The sequence below is a fragment of the Thalassophryne amazonica genome, chromosome 19 (assembly GCF_902500255.1).
Source record: "Thalassophryne amazonica chromosome 19, fThaAma1.1, whole genome shotgun sequence".
NCBI classification, from domain to species: domain Eukaryota; kingdom Metazoa; phylum Chordata; class Actinopteri; order Batrachoidiformes; family Batrachoididae; genus Thalassophryne; species Thalassophryne amazonica.
In genome coordinates, this window is record NC_047121.1 from 32,603,619 (window position 1) to 32,621,706 (window position 18,088).

Genomic DNA, 18,088 nt, shown 5'->3' on the forward strand with positions numbered 1-18,088 from the left:
CTTTTGATGAAAAACCAAATAAGAAATAACATTATAGTAGAAGATTTTTAGTAGCTTTTTAAAATGCTAAGCTTCACTAAAAGCAATGGGAACAATCTGAAAGTTCAAGATATTGCTGAGACCAAGAGTGCAATCACTCACACCAACTACAGAACAGTATACGACTCAACTGTCACTCTAACAGAGACTCACCAATACATACATAGTTCAATTCAACTCATTTCAGTCAAATTATTAATTATACAGCTCCAAATCCAACAAAGCTGCTCAATAAGCGCATCACACAAGTAAGGTCTAACCTTACCAATCCCTAGAGCAAGCACACAGGCAGCAGTGTTAAGGAAAAAATCCCTCTGATGATTTGAGGAGGAAACCTCAAGCAGACCAGACTCTGAGGGGTAGCTTTGTTATGATTGTGCATAGTGCAATGTTTGTCTGTTGCACCACTTATTATACAGCTGAGTGGAACAGAGAAGAATTTTCATGCAAGAAGACATCCAAATTAGGCTCTGAAATTTCACTTTAAAAAAATTGTTTTAAAGAAAACTCCTTCAGAGTCCCACTTCATCGTGAAGCTGTGTAACTGACGATCCAACAGACAAAAGTTGCACAACGCCCAGTCTGTCCAACCAAAGCCACAGAAACCCATAACTCTTTCACAGTTATGGGTTTTGTTCTGTAAGAACTGCCTACTGCCAACAGATTAACCATGCTAGAGGGAGTCATACATCTTATTGATCATTTAAATTTGGTTTAATATGTTTGTTTTTTTTTTTGGTGGCATACACAGCTGTTTTGTTTTGTGGTAATTTTCAGACTTGATTGATTTGGATTATTTTGTGGATTTAGTCGTGAGAAGAACTGCCAAAACCACTCAAGAATACCCGAATGGTTAGGCAGTCCTGAAACGCATCAACACTAATAAATTTATACACAATTATGTCCATTTACTTGCAATTATACAACATAACCTAAAATTTGTACCTGCTTCTTCAATAAATGTGAGTAGTGTATATTTTGAAATGTGATATTATATATATATATATATATATATATATATATATATATATATATATATATAAAATTAAAATGTGTAAAAGTTCTACAGGGCACAAACCTTTCCAAAGCACTGTTTATGGCCCCACTGAAAAAAGTGGCGATATCTTCAAAATCCAAAGATCAACTGGGCACTGTTGTCTCACTTGAGGGTGGGCAATAAAGGGGTTAAATGAAAGAGCATATGGCGCAAAAATTGTAATTCCAGGGACAGCCTCATTATCATTATTCACATTAAATCTGGCTAAAATTTACTGACACAACCTCTCTCATTTGCCTTGTCTTTCCTTCTCCATTGGGAACCAGAAAAAAAAACCCTCACTTTTCGCGACTGCTTCGGTGATTGCAGCCGAAAACAAAACAGTACACTATATTTCCGTGAGAAGTTATGCTGTTTGTTGCGCACTGGCAGACTGTCCCCAGAAGTGGTCAAATCCTGTGGTATCCACAGGATTCAAACAAGACTGTGCTGCTCCATTTCTATCAGTTGATATAGAAACTCAGTAATCCAGCGGTCACAACACAGGTCATTTCAAGGTCATGGGTCTAATGTCAAGGTCAAATCAAGCTTATAGTCTAAATGAATATTTATAACTCAGAAACTACATGAGATATTTCAAAATGTAGTTTTCTGCAACAGTTCTGGGACTAACAAAAGTTGAACCCTGTGATGCTGATGACACGTGAAGTTAAACTGGTGGTGGCAAGAAGCGGCAATTGTGTGGATCCCACAAACACCAGCACCACATAAACCTGCTGGCTGGTGCAACATAAACCACTGAGCTGACTACGTATTTCCACTCCAGGAATAGAACAGAAACCACAAACCATTGTGAAACATCAGCTTCTCCATACACAATTTAGTATATTTAGCAAGCCCCTTCCCTAATCCCTTTGCAATAAGCAGTTGCATATTTGCAAACAATACGAGACAGTGGTACATTAACTGTTCTGAAGTTTTAGTGGTCAGACCGTTTGATGAATTGCTACAACTCGATAACTTCTGTGACATTTTTAGAGATGTCAGATTCCTGTTCCATCCCTGTCAGATGTGCTGTGGCAGTCACAGCTGGTAGCTTCTAAAATCGGTCATATCGGAAACGTCTGCCTACAGGAGAAAAAACATCCAGCTAAATGGGGGAAGGGAAATTACTTTAGTGATTACAGCTGTCAGAGATTTCACAAATTCAATCACACATACAGAAAACAAGAAGAGCCTTCAGGTTCAATCTACTTTGCGGATGAAACGCTCACTGGGGCGTTTAGAGATTATTTTGCCAGTTTTGCCATCTGACCATATACCTTTTAACAACTCAGTATGGTTATCCCAATAATTGAGCATCTTTGAAAACACTTCGCAAGGTTTTATTAGTTTTAAGGAGACGCTAGCTCTTTCTCTGCTCCAGATATAGACCGAGACCATCGGTGTCCTGTGGCAGCTAACCTAACGGACATAACACGCTCGGCTTGGAACTAACACCCCCCAAAACAGAGGGGAAACAACACATTTTAATGAAAAGTAACAGCGCTCCTCACCATGTAAAGTGTGAAGGGGAAACAAACAGGAACAGCAGATTTAGAGGTGAAGAGCGTTGACGAACGTGTTTTGATGGGGGTCGTAGTACCATCCGCCTGTGATTGAAGCCCAGACCCCCTGCCTCAGGATCTGTAGAGTCTGAGACCCCATGTTGTTTTATCCGAACCCGACAAACAAACCAACAACCGGGGTGACACTCTGGCTAGCGGTCGCTGACATGACAACGGTGCTCTGTTTTCGGCCACTGGCCCGAAAATCTCATCTGCAGCCAGTTCTCTGCTGTAACTATCCAGCCAGTAGGGGCGCTGTTCAGCAAGTCCTCCACCAAGGAGACTCCTATCCCACCACGCCCTGCGAGCGAGCAGCTTCTTCTTCGTGGCGTCTTCGCTGTTTTCTGGTTTACCTGAATCGATTTTTCATTTAAAATACCTGTATAAAGGAGTTTAAAATGTATCACGGACGCGAAAAACACGACGCGATAGCGGGGAAAAGAAATGTAAGGGAAAAAAAAATCGATAAACGAAAACATAAAAGAACTTAGCTCGTAGGACCTAATGTGACGAAATAGCGACATCTAGTGATTATTTTTTGTTTTGGTCCATACAGGTCAGTGGTCCTCGTGTCGTTCTGATTTTAAAGGTCTTATCCAATGGCGTTTTGAGGGTAGAGTTAGATCCATACCCAAATCCCCGAAATCGAATCCCTAAGTACGTAAATTCAACAATGAGACTTTATAAACTGAAAATCTTCCAGTTTGGGGTCACAGTTGCCACTGGAACTACAATAGTGACCTTATGTGTGAAATATCACTACATTTGTGAGTTTTATGGTAAATACACCAACTTTTGCAATTGTTTGTGTAATAAAAATATTGCCAAGCTCATTAAAAATAATAGATTTAATTGTGCTTGCAATGGATTCAGTGTGCAAGAAAACACTTTTTAATGTCTCTATGATGGCCACATTTTGAAAATAATCCAAAATAGCATGGCAGCTACCTTTGGTTTTTGCCATTTATGATCGAAATTGAACATAATATCTATTTATTACGTGTCAAACAATGTCTGTGCAAATTTGGTGCAATCATTTCACATATCTGCCATGCAACATTGACTTTCTTTCACCTTCCTTTTAGTCCTTCTCGTCTTCTCATGCTTTTTCAGTCTTTCTTATGTGGCTGTAACTTTAACTGCCTTCCGATCCTTGTCAGCCACCACTATGTCTGGTTGGATGGTCAGGACTTCTGTCTAGTTCCACTTTAGCTCTGCTGTTCTCACCTTTAATGGTGTTCCTCATTTGGACTTTGGTACTTAAACTCATATTTGGCACAGATGTTCCTGCACTATGGATTCTTGGTTGTACTTCAGCTGTGCTGGACTGTCTCAACCCATAGATGAAACCAACTTTTCATAATGCTATCACGAACTGCCGTGAGACTGGGTTGTCCGTAACAGTCTCACAATGATAATTGCAGTATTAAAATAACATTCTTGTATTCTGAGTGTTTCTGATTAGAATAAAATTCATACTGACATCAATTAATAAAATAATGAAAAATAAAGTAAAAATTACAGTAAATGGTAGTCATATTTGACCTGTAGAGTCTTTAACCTAATACAACTGATCATATGAATGTCCAAATATTCTCTCAAACTGTTATTTGTCTAAACAATACCTTGCAATACAAAAGCCTATCTTAAATTATGATAATGTATACCTGTTGTCTTCAAAATCTGGTAATTTCAGTTGTTTCTGCTCCATAGTACGTTAACACCATAGAATGCCAACATGGTTATTATATTCGTAACTGTAATTTTTTTATTTGATGATACTTCATGAAATTTTGAACCAATATCCCCGAATGACTATATTTTACATTGGACACACCATAATAAACATAGGATAAGTGAAAAATCACCCTGACCCACGTGGTAGACCACTACCTCTACAGACCTGGTTTTCATGGCCTGTTCTGAAGCTACCAGACTTTTCTAGTAATTGCTTGCATTTCTTGACATTAGTCTATCTGATGTTGGTATGTCATGTCAATCCAACACTGGACCCTCCTACATGAAACCATCCTGTTCTGTTTGCAATCTTGCATTCTCATAGCTTCACACCCTTGATTTTTAACCATCTTCCCCATTTGCCACCATTCAGCCACTCTCATCCAGTCTGAATGTCATACCGATGTCATTGTTGAGTATCCTGGTGAGGTGGATCAGTGAATCATTCTTGACATATAGTTTAATGGTCACCCCACTCTAGAACCTGTGTGCTTATGCAGTCTTTGCAGGTATCTTGCAGACCAGCTGGGACAGTGCATCACCTTGGTATCACCATAAAGGTTATCGCCAGTGTTGTTTACCAGAGTGTTGTTGATCCTTTCTGTGTGGAGCTTGCATGTTCTCCCCATGTTTGCATGGGTTCCCTTTGGGTTCCCCAGCATCTTCTCACTTCCAAAGACATACAAGCTTGGTGAAATTGAAAAAAAAATTCAAACTGACTGTAGGCTTGAGGGTGTGAATGAGTTCGTCTGTATGTGTCAGCCCTGCGATAGACTGGCCGCCTGTCTAGGATGTACCCCTGCCTTTTGTCCAATGTCTGCTAGGATAGGCTCCAGTAACCCTGTCATCCTTACTTGGAACAGCTGGTTAAAGAAAATGAATGAAGAAAACCTATCATTTAGGCATTTAGATCAAATTAGACATTCTGGTCAACAAACAAGCTTGTAATTCAGATGATGAAGCAACCCTCTGTAAAAAAAAAAAAAGGCCAGTATTTATGCTGTCCTCTGTAGTTCATACAAAACAATTACACTATTGATGAGTCAATGAACATACAAATGTCATGAATTAAAAACAAAGACAAAAACAATAATTCTTAGTGTCCAGTCCAAAGTGTACCCAAAGCATTAAACTGTTTATCCAGTTTAAAATGTCCATGATGTGTCTCAGGTGTACACGATAAAAGTACTAAAGTCACAGAAAAAAGTAGCCGCACCGCCTTCTTTCATGGATGCAAGACTGAGAAGAACATCTGTCACTGCAGCCGTGCTCGCTTCTCTGGAGGTGGTTTGCTTGGTGGAGCTGGAGCAGATGACTTTGGGGCTGGTTCCCTCTCTTCTTGTTTCCCAGTTTCTGCAGGAGGTTCAGGCTCCTTCTTTACCTCAACTGCAACCACATAACACCAGATTAGTGCAAGTCTGACAGGTTTTGTGGCTGTAGATGGTTGTTTACCTGCAACATATCTGTTATTACATGTCCTGTCAATCCCATGTTGTGCCTTTTGTTCTGATTGGCGATATATTGGTGATAGCAGGCGGTCACTCTACCGAACCTGCTCTACTAGAGATTTGTTCTTATAAACTAAAAAATTCTGAGGGAGCTTTTCTTAGCCACTATCACCAAAGTGTCGTAGTCTTACTCATGTATAGACCCCTGAGATGACTTGTGTTATGATTTGGTTGCTGTAGAAATAAACTGAATCAAACAGATACTCAAGAGTATGGTGTTGTGCTTAAAGTCCATAGTACACAATCATAGTCAAACTGGCACGACTATATATGGATGTCACATCAAAGTCGACGAAGACTACTGGTGGATAGCATGGGTATGTGCTGCAAGGCCAGCAGCCGATCCACACGGCCTTGAGGAGGTGGCACATTTATAAGGGGCATCAGGAGAGTCAGGAGCTTTTCGCCGAACGCGGGCCTGGTGGATGTTGTAAGCCCTCTTTTCCTCAAAGGTGGAGATTCCCTTCTGAATGATAGCTTTCCAGAGTGGGCGGTTTTGTGCTAGCAGTTCGAGCTCACAAGCAGCAATGCCACACTTCTTGAGAGAGTCATTTACAGAGTCTTTGTAGCGCTTCCTGGGTCCTCCAACTTGACGCTCACCGCAGGCAAGCTCACCACAGAATAACTGCTTAGGAGTTCTATGATTGTTCATACGGATGAGGTAACCTGTCCATTGGAGTTGTTTCTTTACGATAATGCTTTCAACAGACTGACACTTAGATCTGTGTAACACCTCAAGATTTTACACTTTTTCCTCCCAGGATATCTTCAGAATCTTTCTAAGACAGCGTTGCTGAAAGGCCTAGAGTTGCTGGATGTGGCGGCAGTATGTTGTCCAGCACTCTCCTCCGTGGAGAAGGGTACTTAAGACGACAGCTCGATACACAGCAACTTTCATAGAACACACCCTCTTGTGCAGGCGTCCGAAGGATGCGCTAGCCTTTGCCATGCGGCTGGACATCTCTCTATCCAGTTGGGCATCACTCAAAAGAATGCTCCCTAAGTACACAAAAGCAGATGTGTTCTTCAGAAGCTTGCCATCAATACATACTGCTGGATCGATGTACTGGGTGTTGAAGGGGGGCTGGTACAGAACTTCTGTTTTCTTAGTGCTCATGCAAAGGCCAAAACACTGCGAGGCTGCAGAGAAGCTACTGACCGGTAATTGCAATCCTACCTCGCTGTGGGAGAAAAGAGCACAGTCATCAGCGAAGACTGAATCTTGGACAAGCTGGTGGCTGACCTTGGTTTTGGCGCAGTCTTGAGATATTAAATATGCCACCATCAGATCTAAACCTAATGTAGACTCCTTGGTCTCTGCAATTACACAGTGCCTCATCAAGCATAGTGCCAAAGAAGATGATGAACAATATAGGGGCAATCACAAAGCCTTGTTTGACCCCAGTTGTTACTGGAAAGGGGTCAGAGAACTGACCATCTGCACACGCACAAGTTTGCATATCATCATGGAGTCCCACGAGTATTCCGATAAACTCATCAGGAACACCCTGCTTCCCCAAGATTTTCCAGAGGCCGGTGCACGGAACAAAGTCAAATGCCTTGTTTAGGTCAATAAAGGCAGCGTAGAGGCCGACATTTTGCTCCACAAATTTCTCTTAGAGCTGTCTGGTGGCGAAGATCATGTCAGTTCATCAAACATCAAATGGGAACAAACACAGGCCAACATCCACCAGCATCCAGCACCCCTTCACTTAAATATCTTGCATTGAGTAGAACAACAAACATTGTTTCCATGTAGTTCACTGTTACACCATGTCTTCAAGTTGTAATTCTAGGTTGTTTTTTTTTTTGTGTGTCCAAGTGGTTAGTGCACTGTGTTTCAGTGTGGAATGTTCCCGATTCAAACCCCGCCCCTGCCACATTTCTCCATGTAATATGGAGGTGTGTCAGGAAGGGTATCTCGTGTAATAGAGTACCGGCTGTGCCAATTTAACATGCAAATCCACATTGGATTTGCTCTGGTGACCCCAAGTGCAAACAAGGGAGCAGCTGAAGGGTCTTACTTTATTAAAGATGATTAGGAGTTTCACTGCTTAGATATAAACTTATTTAGTGACAAGATTAATTACATTAACTTATACTAATTATTATTATTATTAGTCATCCCAACCCTGTGGCCCTGCAACAGACTGGTGTCCTGTCCAGGGTGTATTCCTCCTCACAGCCTATGACTGCTGGGATAGGCTTCAGCCCCGCATGACTCTTAATTGAAGTAAGCAGTTGAAGATGAGTGAGTGAGTGTCGCCCCAACTCTAGAATATGAACAAGAAGTAAGATCATACCTGGAATGGGCTTCTCACCAGCTTTAGGCTGAAAATATAAAAACAACAATATTCCTTAGGTATCATCACAACAACAAGAAGTAATCATTTTTGTTCAAAAGGGAAATCATAATAAAAGCTTAGATCTACCATTAATGTTTGATGGAATCAATATTTATGTACCTGGTAGAAGGTTGGTGGGAATTTTGACATGAGGTTCGAAAGAAGCGTGTCCACACGCTGCCTCTGGAACAACGAACTTGGTTCTTCTTTCTTCTTAGATTTAGGCTTATTTTTTTCTACAGAAAGGCATTTGTAAACCACTTTTCCCCAAAATCATCTCAAAAATTGCATTTATTGCAACAATCCACTGCTAATGCAAATGCCACCACAAGTTCTCTATGTAAACAAACCTCTCTCCTCTTGGTCCTTGAAGTGCCACCAGTATCCTTTGGATGGGTGGTAGCGGCAGTATGACATGGCTTCATCAAAAGCTGACTGAATTCCATGCACTGCAGAAAGCTAAAACAGACTGAATGTCAGTTACAAGAACAATAACAACCTCATCATTTCAACATAGAAAGCTCTCCTTTTCTGTTATTATTATCATCATTAATATTAATGCTGACCGCCACAAAAAAAAAGAAAAAAAAAAGATTGTAAATTCTCACCACTCTGGAGCTGATAACTGCTCCCAGATCTGGAGCCTGATATACCACTCCTGCTATGATGTAGTAGTCAGCCAGGGGAATCACTAGACAATAGCAACAAACAGCAAAACTGGACATTTAAAACTTCAATGGAAAAGTATGCTAATTGAAATCTGTTGTTCAAACAAAAACTAATGTAGCACTTTGGGTTGAAGCCTATTTTCTTGCCAGTGGTCAAATACTGAAGCTGGGTAATAAAATGGGAGCACTCCAATAGACAGTGCAATACAGGTGAGCCCCATTAACTTGCGCAAGTTGGGGTCCACAAAACCGGACCCGCAAGTTATCTGAAACCACAAGTTAATTAAGTTGACAAAAAACAAAACAAAAACAAAACAAAAAAAAATTAAAATCAGCTTACCTTGCCATATTATAATAGTTTAGACAATTTGAAGCGTGATTCCTTCCTACATGGTGATGATTTCTTCATCTGGAGTGGGTTCGGAATTATTTTTTTTCCCTCCTCTGGCTGCAGGGCTTGAGTAGTGTGGAAGATTGTGTGGCAGACGCATGCATAAATTGCAGCCCAATCTGAACCGGCAGTAAGGATCTAAAGAGTTGCATCCAAAAACTTTGAATCATCAGGAATCTTCCACACAGAATCGTCCGCCCTCATCGCTGACCTGCAGCAGCTGGAGGTCAGTGGGAGGAGGAGAAGAAATCGCTGTCTGCACTGACGATCCCTCCCAAAAGTGGTCAAAACAAAATTTACTTGTATAGGTAGTCTAAATTACTGCTGGGATAGGCTCCAGCCCCCGCGACCCTTAATTGGAGTAAGCAATTGAAGATGAGTGTGTATGTGTGTGTGTGTGTGTGTGTGTGTGGTAGTCTAAATTTTCAGTGTCCACAACTTGACCGCGAGTAAAGCCAAATCGTGACTTGCACGAGTTAGCGGAGCTCACCTGTGCCTAATATTTCATTTCATAAAGTTACCTTTAAGGCAAGTGTTCCTTAGGTGAACACATACAGCATAATATTTCAAGCTATGCTCTGCATGTTTTCCACTCATGCAACACCAGGTGTAGTTGTCCCCTGATGCTACACCGCTCACCGTGTGATGGTGACTGTCTCTGCTGTTTACGGATTATGTAAAGGATTGGTTCCTGAGCATGTAGAAGAAAGTACTCCACTCCCACCATTTGCCTGAAAGTGAAAATAAATCATTCTATATTTTCATTTCCATCTGCATTTGACACTATATACCATTATTATTTACTAAATGCTAAAATATTTAGAAACTTTCAAAATATTTCAAGATAAGACTTTATTGATCTCACAGTGGAGAAATTCACGTTACGTCAGCTCTTAAAAAATACACAAGATGGGTGCGAGTAGAGGAAAATGTGCATCAAACAGCGTGTGCAAGGATAAGCAATAATAATAATACTTGTAACAATACAATAAAATAAGAAAATGAGGTAGAAATAGAATATGTATGTATATATATGTTAATTAACATTGCGTCTGTATTATTTTCTTCTTTTTTTTAATGGTCCACATGTCTGTAAAATGGCATAACCTATAAAAGTTTTTCTTGTCATTGATAATGACTGCAAAATAATGTAAGCAAGTAAATTTGATTTCTATAGCACCTTTCACAGATAAGACATCACAAAGTGCTTCACAAGTAAAATACATCAAATGCAGAGAAGGCTCATTTAAAACAATGATTTTAAAAAACAGGAAAACACAATAAAAGTAATAAAACAATAACAATCCTCGTCTACCTAAAAATTATATTCATCTTAACAAAATGTATAAATGTTCCTACACACAGCTGGCCAACAAATCCTCAGGTATGACTTTGAAATTAGATCTTCAATTCTGTCTACACATCACATTTCATCTGCGACACCAAATCACACCGTGAAGCATGTGTACTTACTGCAGATGTTCCAGAGAAAGTCGCTGCATTTTAACTACCTCATTATTACAGGTTCTGTCATAGAAGGGGTTGCTTCTCTCAGAGAAATAATCCAGAACATTTCCAGGGTTAAGAATTGGCACCCAGCCACTGTCCACCCAAGATATTCCAAGAAGATTGTCTGCAAATGAAAAGAGTGGTCAAAAGAAACATTTAGTTAATGTGCCAGCCAATTTGTGTACATTTGTTGGAAAGCTGTGCAAGCTGGTAGCATTGATGGATAAGGCATCATTGCATCAAAATTTGGAAAGCTCAGATATTTGACCAATTGAAATCTTTTCAAAAACTAAACAGTTGTGTGTGTGTGTGTCTCTCTCAGTTCTGTTGTTCATATACCGTAGATTATGGATTAAATTAGGCCCGACTGTAAAAGCGGCTGACACCAGTGCATACACAACTGGAAGTGTTGGAAGAATAGTCAGTATACGATATGCCCGGTGTCATGTACTGTGATTGCGTCACACCGAGTTTATAAGTAACGGCACACATGCACTGCTGGAAAACAAAAGTCCGCCACTTCTAATATGCTGATCTTGACCAGACGTGTGTTACTAGCTGCAACAGAGGAACGAATTCAACATTTTTGAATAAATATATCCAACTCAGCATGACAAAGGCAGTACAGTAATCTCAGCATGACACTGAATACACTTCAGTAAGAAATAACTAGATAAAGTTAATAAACAAACTACACTTGTTAATACAAAAGAAAAGTGGGAAATATAAGAAAGAAACATTTGCAGTTTGAGTATGAGGACCTACGCATGACAATCTCAGTTCAGTTGACAATCTCTGTATGTGAAACCAGTGTCACGTACATCGTGACACAAGATAGAAAATAATACCATCAGTTTGTCAAACACACCATTTCTGCCACGACACGAGATACGAGGCTGATCCTTTATTAATTTCATTATGAAGTTGTTAAAGATGGGAAATAAATAATCAGGGGTGAAAGTAAGAGCATCGCATGCTCACATTTTACTAAAGATATTAATATTAAAGACTGCTCTGAACCAACCTGTGGCGCCGCTTTTACGGAGCACTTCTCTGTGAAAATTTCAAACAAAATAAATAAAATGAAACAGCCATGCCAGCAAAGGTGAAAGTAAGATTATTCAATGCATTCTGGACCAAATTGAAAGAAATCTGAAAACACTACACTGGAATATGGAGTATATCATAGGACTGCATTTATATAGCGCTTTTCCATCTGCATCAGACACTCAAAGCACTTTACAATAATGCCCCACATTCACCCCAATGTCAGGGTGCTGCCATACAAGGTGCTCACTACACACCGGGAGCAACTAGGGGATTAAGGACCTTGCCCAAGGGCCCATAGTGATTTTCCAGTTAGCAAAATTGCTTAATTTATCATAGAGAAATTAATCTCATTTGTGTATACTCATATTATTAGATTCTTATATTATTAGAATATACAATGTCAAAGCGACTGTCACGTGACCCACCAAATTGAGAGAAAAAGCATTTCCATTCTATGAATTTGCTCTTACAGAATATCTCAGGATGAAAAATCTGATGTGAATTAAAACCCTGAGGCTAATTAAAAAGGGACAAATACAACCCCTGGCAAAAATTATGGAATCACCAGCCTCGGAGGATGTTCATTCAGTTGTTTAATTTTGCAGAAAAAAAGCAGATCACAGACATGACACAAAACTAAGTCATTTCAAATGGCAACTTTCTGGCTTTAAGAAACACTATAAGAAATCAAGAAAAAAAAATTGTGGCAGTCAGTCACGGTTACTTTTTTAGACCAAGCAGAGGGAAAAAAAATATGGACTCACTCAATTCTGAGGAATAAATTATGGAATCACCCTGTAAATTTTCATCCCCAAAACTAACACCTGCATCAAATCAGATCTGCTCGTTAGTCTACATCTAAAAAGGAGTGATCACACCTTGGAGAGCTGTTGCACCAAGTGGACTGACATGAATCATGGCTCCAACACGAGAGAGGCCAATTGAAACAAAGGAGAGGATTATCAAACTCTTAAGAGGGTAAATCATCATGCAATGTTGCAAAAGATGTTGGTTGTTCACAGTCAGCTGTGTCTAAACTCTGGACCAAATACAAACAACATGGGAAGGTTGTTAAAGGCAAACATACTGGTAGACCAAGGAAGACAAAGCATCAAGACAGAAAACTTAAAGCAGTATGTCTCAAAAATCGAAAATGCACAACAAAACAAATGAGGAACGAATGGGAGGAAACTGGAGTCAACGTCTGTGACTGAACTGTAAGAAACCGCCTAAAGGAAATGGGATTTACATACAGAAAAGCTAACGAAAGCCATCATTAACACCTAAACAGAAAAAAAAACAAGGTTACAATGGGCTAAGGAAAAGCAATCGTGGACTGTGGATGACTGGATGAAAGTCATATTCAGTGATGAATCTCGAATCTGCATTGGCCAAGGTGATGATGCTGGAACTTTTATTTGGTGCCGTTCCAATGAGATTTATAAAGATGACTGCCTGAAGAGAACATGTAAATTTCCACAGTCATTGACGATATGGGGCTGCATGTCAGGTAAAGGCACTGGGGAGATGGGTGTCATTACATCATCAATAAATGCACAAGTTTACGTTGATATTTTGGACACTTTTCTTATCCCATCAATTGAAAGGATGTTTGGGGATGATGAAATCATTTTTCAAGATGATAATGCATCTTGCCATAGAGCAAAAACTGTGAAAACATTCCTTGCAAAAAGACACGTAGGGTCAATGTCATAGCCTGCAAATAGTCCGGATCTTAATCCAAATGAAAATCTTTGGTGGAAGTTGAAGAAAATAGTCCATGACAAAGCTCCAACCTGCAAAGCTGATCTGGCAACAGCAATCAGAGAAAGTTGGAGCCAGATTGATGAAGAGTACTGTTTGTCACTCATTAAAGACTGCAAGCTGTTATAAAAGCCAGAGGTGGTGCAACAAAATACTAGTGATGTGTTGGAGCGTTCTTTTGTTTTTCATGATTCCATAATTTTTTCCTCAGAATTGAGTGATTCCATATTTTTTTCCCTCTGCTTGGTCTAAAAAAGTAACCGTTACTGACTGCCACAATTTTTTTTCCTGATTTCTTATAGTGTTTCTTAAAGCCAGAAAGTTGCCATTTGAAATGACTTTAGTTTTGTGTCATGTGTCACGTGCCCGTGGCTCAGAGGACAGTGACAAGGAGGAGACACAAACGAGAGGATTAGAAAAACAGAAGTATTTATTTACAATAGTTTAAGTCAATAAATTAAAAGGTGCAAAGATGTGCAGCTGTGCAAAAAGGCGCTCTGTTACCGGTCGGCGCAGCGAGACGTCCTAGAAAGAGAGAGAGGGAGAGAACAAAATGAATTAGTTGGGCCCACTTAAATAAGAGACAGGGACACCGGGCCCAGGTGCCCCTGATTATGGGCCTGCCCCGCTACAAGACGGCGGGGACCATCACACATGTCTGTGAGCTGCTTTTTTCTACAAAATTAAACAACTGAATGAACGTCCTCCGAGGCCGGTGATTCCATAATTTTTGCCAGGGGTTGTAGAGACTTATGAACGTGAGACTAATTGAATCGCTAAATGAATGGTGCAATATTTGTCACGACAAAGCATTCAGGCAGTGAAAGTGAGGTTACTACTTTACAGAATACAGAGCGACACAAAAAATAAATAATTTTCTAACCTTTATTCAGCAATTTTAGTCATTTCCCCACATCATTAATATTACATATAATACACACTTATGAAAGCTCAATCCACAATTCTTTGACAGCTCGTTGCTGCACCCAAACGCTGCACAAAACTGCATTTTCAGATCACTTTAACCCAAGTTTAAGTCAGCACATCATCGATTTCAATTTAATCTAATGCCTGATGACGTGTAATAACGCTAAAGCCCCTTTCACACCGGGCCTGCATAGAGTTGCATATGCTGCGTATCTAATACGCAGGAATGTCTGCGTCAGTTCCGTGCAGCAGAAGCGAGAAGCTTGGCTCCAACAGACTGCATGGACATGCAGATGGAGTTGATACATTGGGAAAAATCAGAATACATTATTTCCAGCAGTTAATGGACTTTATTACTGTTTTTCCTGTGGCATGCTTTACTTTATCTTTCTTCTTGTGCAGCGCTGCAGGTGTGCGCTGTGATTCCTGCTCGTTTATCATTCTTCCTGTAACCACGGAGCTGCACTCGGTGATCACACGCACGTGCGCAATCTGTCCGTGAGTGGACATGGAGATGTCCTCCGTGAGGAGTTATACTGGATGTGGACATGTCCTCTCACTGGCGATTGGTCTGTGAGCAGGATTTAATGGACTTTATATAACATAATCGTGAGAGAACTTCAGGTGAAAGCACCGAGGAGCTGCAGCCAGGCTGTAATGAGCATTTTTTCTTTTAATTGTTCACGTGTGCTCTTTGAGTGGTAGAGTTACTGCATTGTGTTACGATAGAAATAGTTCCACGACAATCCTGCATGATTTATAGCTCGGCAACACTGCAGGAAAAAGATCAACAACAATGCTGCATGATTTATAGCTCGGCAACAATGGAGCGCAGCAGGAATAATAAATTGGCACTGGGTAGCATGGTATTGCATGGGTGTGATATAGTCACATTAAGTCCCGTAAAGTTGCCTCAAATTGCATGAAAACTACTTCCTTTTTGCATCCAGTGCTCTATGCCGAAAATCTGCCAAAAAAATTAAATGTTTAATTTTTTGCATCTGTTTCACATTGCCCTTTGCATCCCTCAGCGTACTTTGGCGTTAGGCTGCATGACGCAACTCTACGCTGGCCCTGTGTGAAAGGGCGATGCCGGGAATTTTGGTATTGATCCGATACCAAGTAAATACAGGCCCAGTATCGCCAATATCGATACCGATACTTTTTCATATTTAAGCTTCATAGATCCAAAGGATCCAAAAGACCTAGGATAGAATTTTGCCAAACATTGTACCTGACAACACAATACTTTATTATCACAATCAACATTTTTGTTTAAAAAAAATAGCACTCAACACAACTTAAAACAAAATCTCCTGAGGTAGAGGGCTGACAAACCACAATACAAGGGTGACCTGCTCCGTGTTGTGTGACAGCGCAGCGCTGCTCTTACAGAGAGTAGACTTTGATGAATCTGCGTGCACAGCAGTCAGTGCGCGTGTTAGAGAAAAATAGCTTGAGTATCGATCTTTTTACACGAGGATCGTTCAATATCAATACCAGCATTGGTATCGATATTAGGATCGATCTGCCCACCTCGAGGCTTAAGCAAGATGGCGGCTGACTGGCAACAGCTCACAAGCTGCATATATCTAGTGGATTAAATAGAAATCGATGCTAGTAACAGACCTTTGTATTCAGTGATCTTCTTTACTTTTGCATTATTCAGGTTTTTGTACGCTTGAATTGATTTATGCTTGTAAATATTGGAGTGCTGCTGTTACTGCATCAAATACACGTACTTTCCCCTTATATATAATAAGTATTAGCTTAGTTAAACGAGTGCTCTAAATGTACAGTAAAAGATACGAACGAAACTGTTGCCAAGCACATAACATGCTAATCAAAACAGAGAAACTGAACGTAAAGTTAGCTCCATACGCTAAGACAGACGTGCTACCAAAGGCGAACTTACTCAACAACTTTACTTTCTCTCAGAGGAACGAATATAATTTCGCACTGGTTTTGGTGCTATAATACGTCTAAATGTGAAAATTATCTCTGTATTAAAGCAAATAATTGTGGTACCTCTGAAATCCACCGACGCCATAATGTAAACAATTTGTCTAACACAGATGACGTAACTATAAACTTCTTGGTCGCAGCGTGATGACGACTCAAGGCATTGCTTTATGGATAAAGGACCAGCCTTTCCTGTCATCATTAATAGAAACAAACAGAAAGCAAAAAAGGAAAAAAAAACAAAAAAAACTATTAGATTGTAAATTCTCAGTACATTCACAATGCATCACATCAACTCAACTCTCCAAAAACAAGGAAGCTATTAGAAGCATGATTTGTTTTACCCTGTACAACAGCTTAATGAATTAGCTTGCTTTATATTTGCTTTATTTTTTGCTTTTTTAATTTGCACACACACACACACACACATATATATATATATATATATATATATATATATATATATATATATATATATATATATATATATATATATATATATATATATATATATATATATATACTCAACAAAAATATAAACGCAACACTTTTGGTTTTGCTCCCATTTTGTATGAGATGAACTCAGAGACCTAAATCTTTTTCCACATACACAATATCACCATTTCTCTCAAATATTGTTCACAAACCAGTCTAAATCTGTGATAGTGAGCACTTCTCCTTTGCTGAGATAATCCATCCCACCTCACAGGTGTGCCATATCAAGATGCTGATTAGGCACCATGATTAGTGCACAGGTGTGCCTTAGACTGCCCACAATAAAAGGCCACTCTGAAAGGTGCAGTTTTATCACACAGCACAATGCCACAGATGTCGCAAGATTTGAGGGAGCGTGCAATTGGTATACTGACAGCAGGAATGTCAACCAGAGCTGTTGCTCGTGTATTGAATGTTCATGTCTCTACCATAAGCCGTCTCCAAAGGCGTTTCAGAGGATTTGGCAGTACATCCAACCAGCCTCACAACCGCAGACCACGTGTAACCACACCAGCCCAGGACCTCCACATCCAGCATGTTCACCTCCAAGATCGTCTGAGACCAGCCACTCGGACAGCTGCTGAAACAATCGGTTTGCATAACCAAAGAATTTCTGCACAAACTGTCAGAAACCGTCTCAGGGAAGCTCATCTGCATGCTCGTCGTCCTCATCGGGGTCTCGACCCGACTCCAGTTCGTCGTCGTAACCGACTTGAGTGGGCAAATGCTCACATTCGCTGGCGTTTGGCACGTTGGAGAGGTGTTCTCTTCACGGATGATGCGAAGGAGATGTGTTGCACTGCATGAGGCAAATGGTGGTCACACCAGATACTGACTGGTATCCCCCCCCCAATAAAACAAAACTGCACCTTTCAGAGTGGCCTTTTATTGTGGGCAGTCTAAGGCACACCTGTGCACTAATCATGGTGTCTAATCAGCATCTTGATATGGCACACCTGTGAGGTGGGATGGATTATCTCAGCAAAGGAGAAGTGCTCACTGTCACAGATTTAGACTGGTTTGTGAACAATATTTGAGGGAAATGGTGATATTGTGTATGTGGAAAAAGTTTTAGATCTTTGAGTTCAT

General features: G+C 40.2%; 2 protein-coding genes across 2 annotated transcripts in view; both read right to left on the bottom strand.

Annotated features, from left to right (window-relative positions):
• Positions 1-2,935, bottom strand: part of pcnx1 (pecanex 1) — a 123,798-nt gene extending 120,863 nt beyond the window's left edge. Inside the window, 2 exon segments of the mRNA XM_034159965.1 lie at positions 2,593-2,614; positions 2,616-2,935. Of these exon segments, the coding sequence (XP_034015856.1) occupies positions 2,593-2,614; positions 2,616-2,743 (150 nt within the window). The 5' untranslated portion in view covers positions 2,744-2,935.
• Positions 2,936-4,405: 1,470 nt separating this feature from the next.
• Positions 4,406-16,642, bottom strand: med6 (mediator complex subunit 6). The gene is made up of 8 exons (XM_034159964.1): positions 16,571-16,642; positions 10,766-10,925; positions 9,932-10,023; positions 8,842-8,924; positions 8,584-8,692; positions 8,354-8,469; positions 8,192-8,219; positions 4,406-5,766 (listed from the first exon to the last, which is right to left on the bottom strand). The coding sequence occupies exons 1-8, from the start codon at positions 16,590-16,592 to the stop codon at positions 5,636-5,638; spliced, it is 741 nt and encodes a 246-aa protein (XP_034015855.1). The 5' UTR covers positions 16,593-16,642; the 3' UTR covers positions 4,406-5,635.
• Between the last annotated feature and the right edge of the window lie 1,446 nt (positions 16,643-18,088).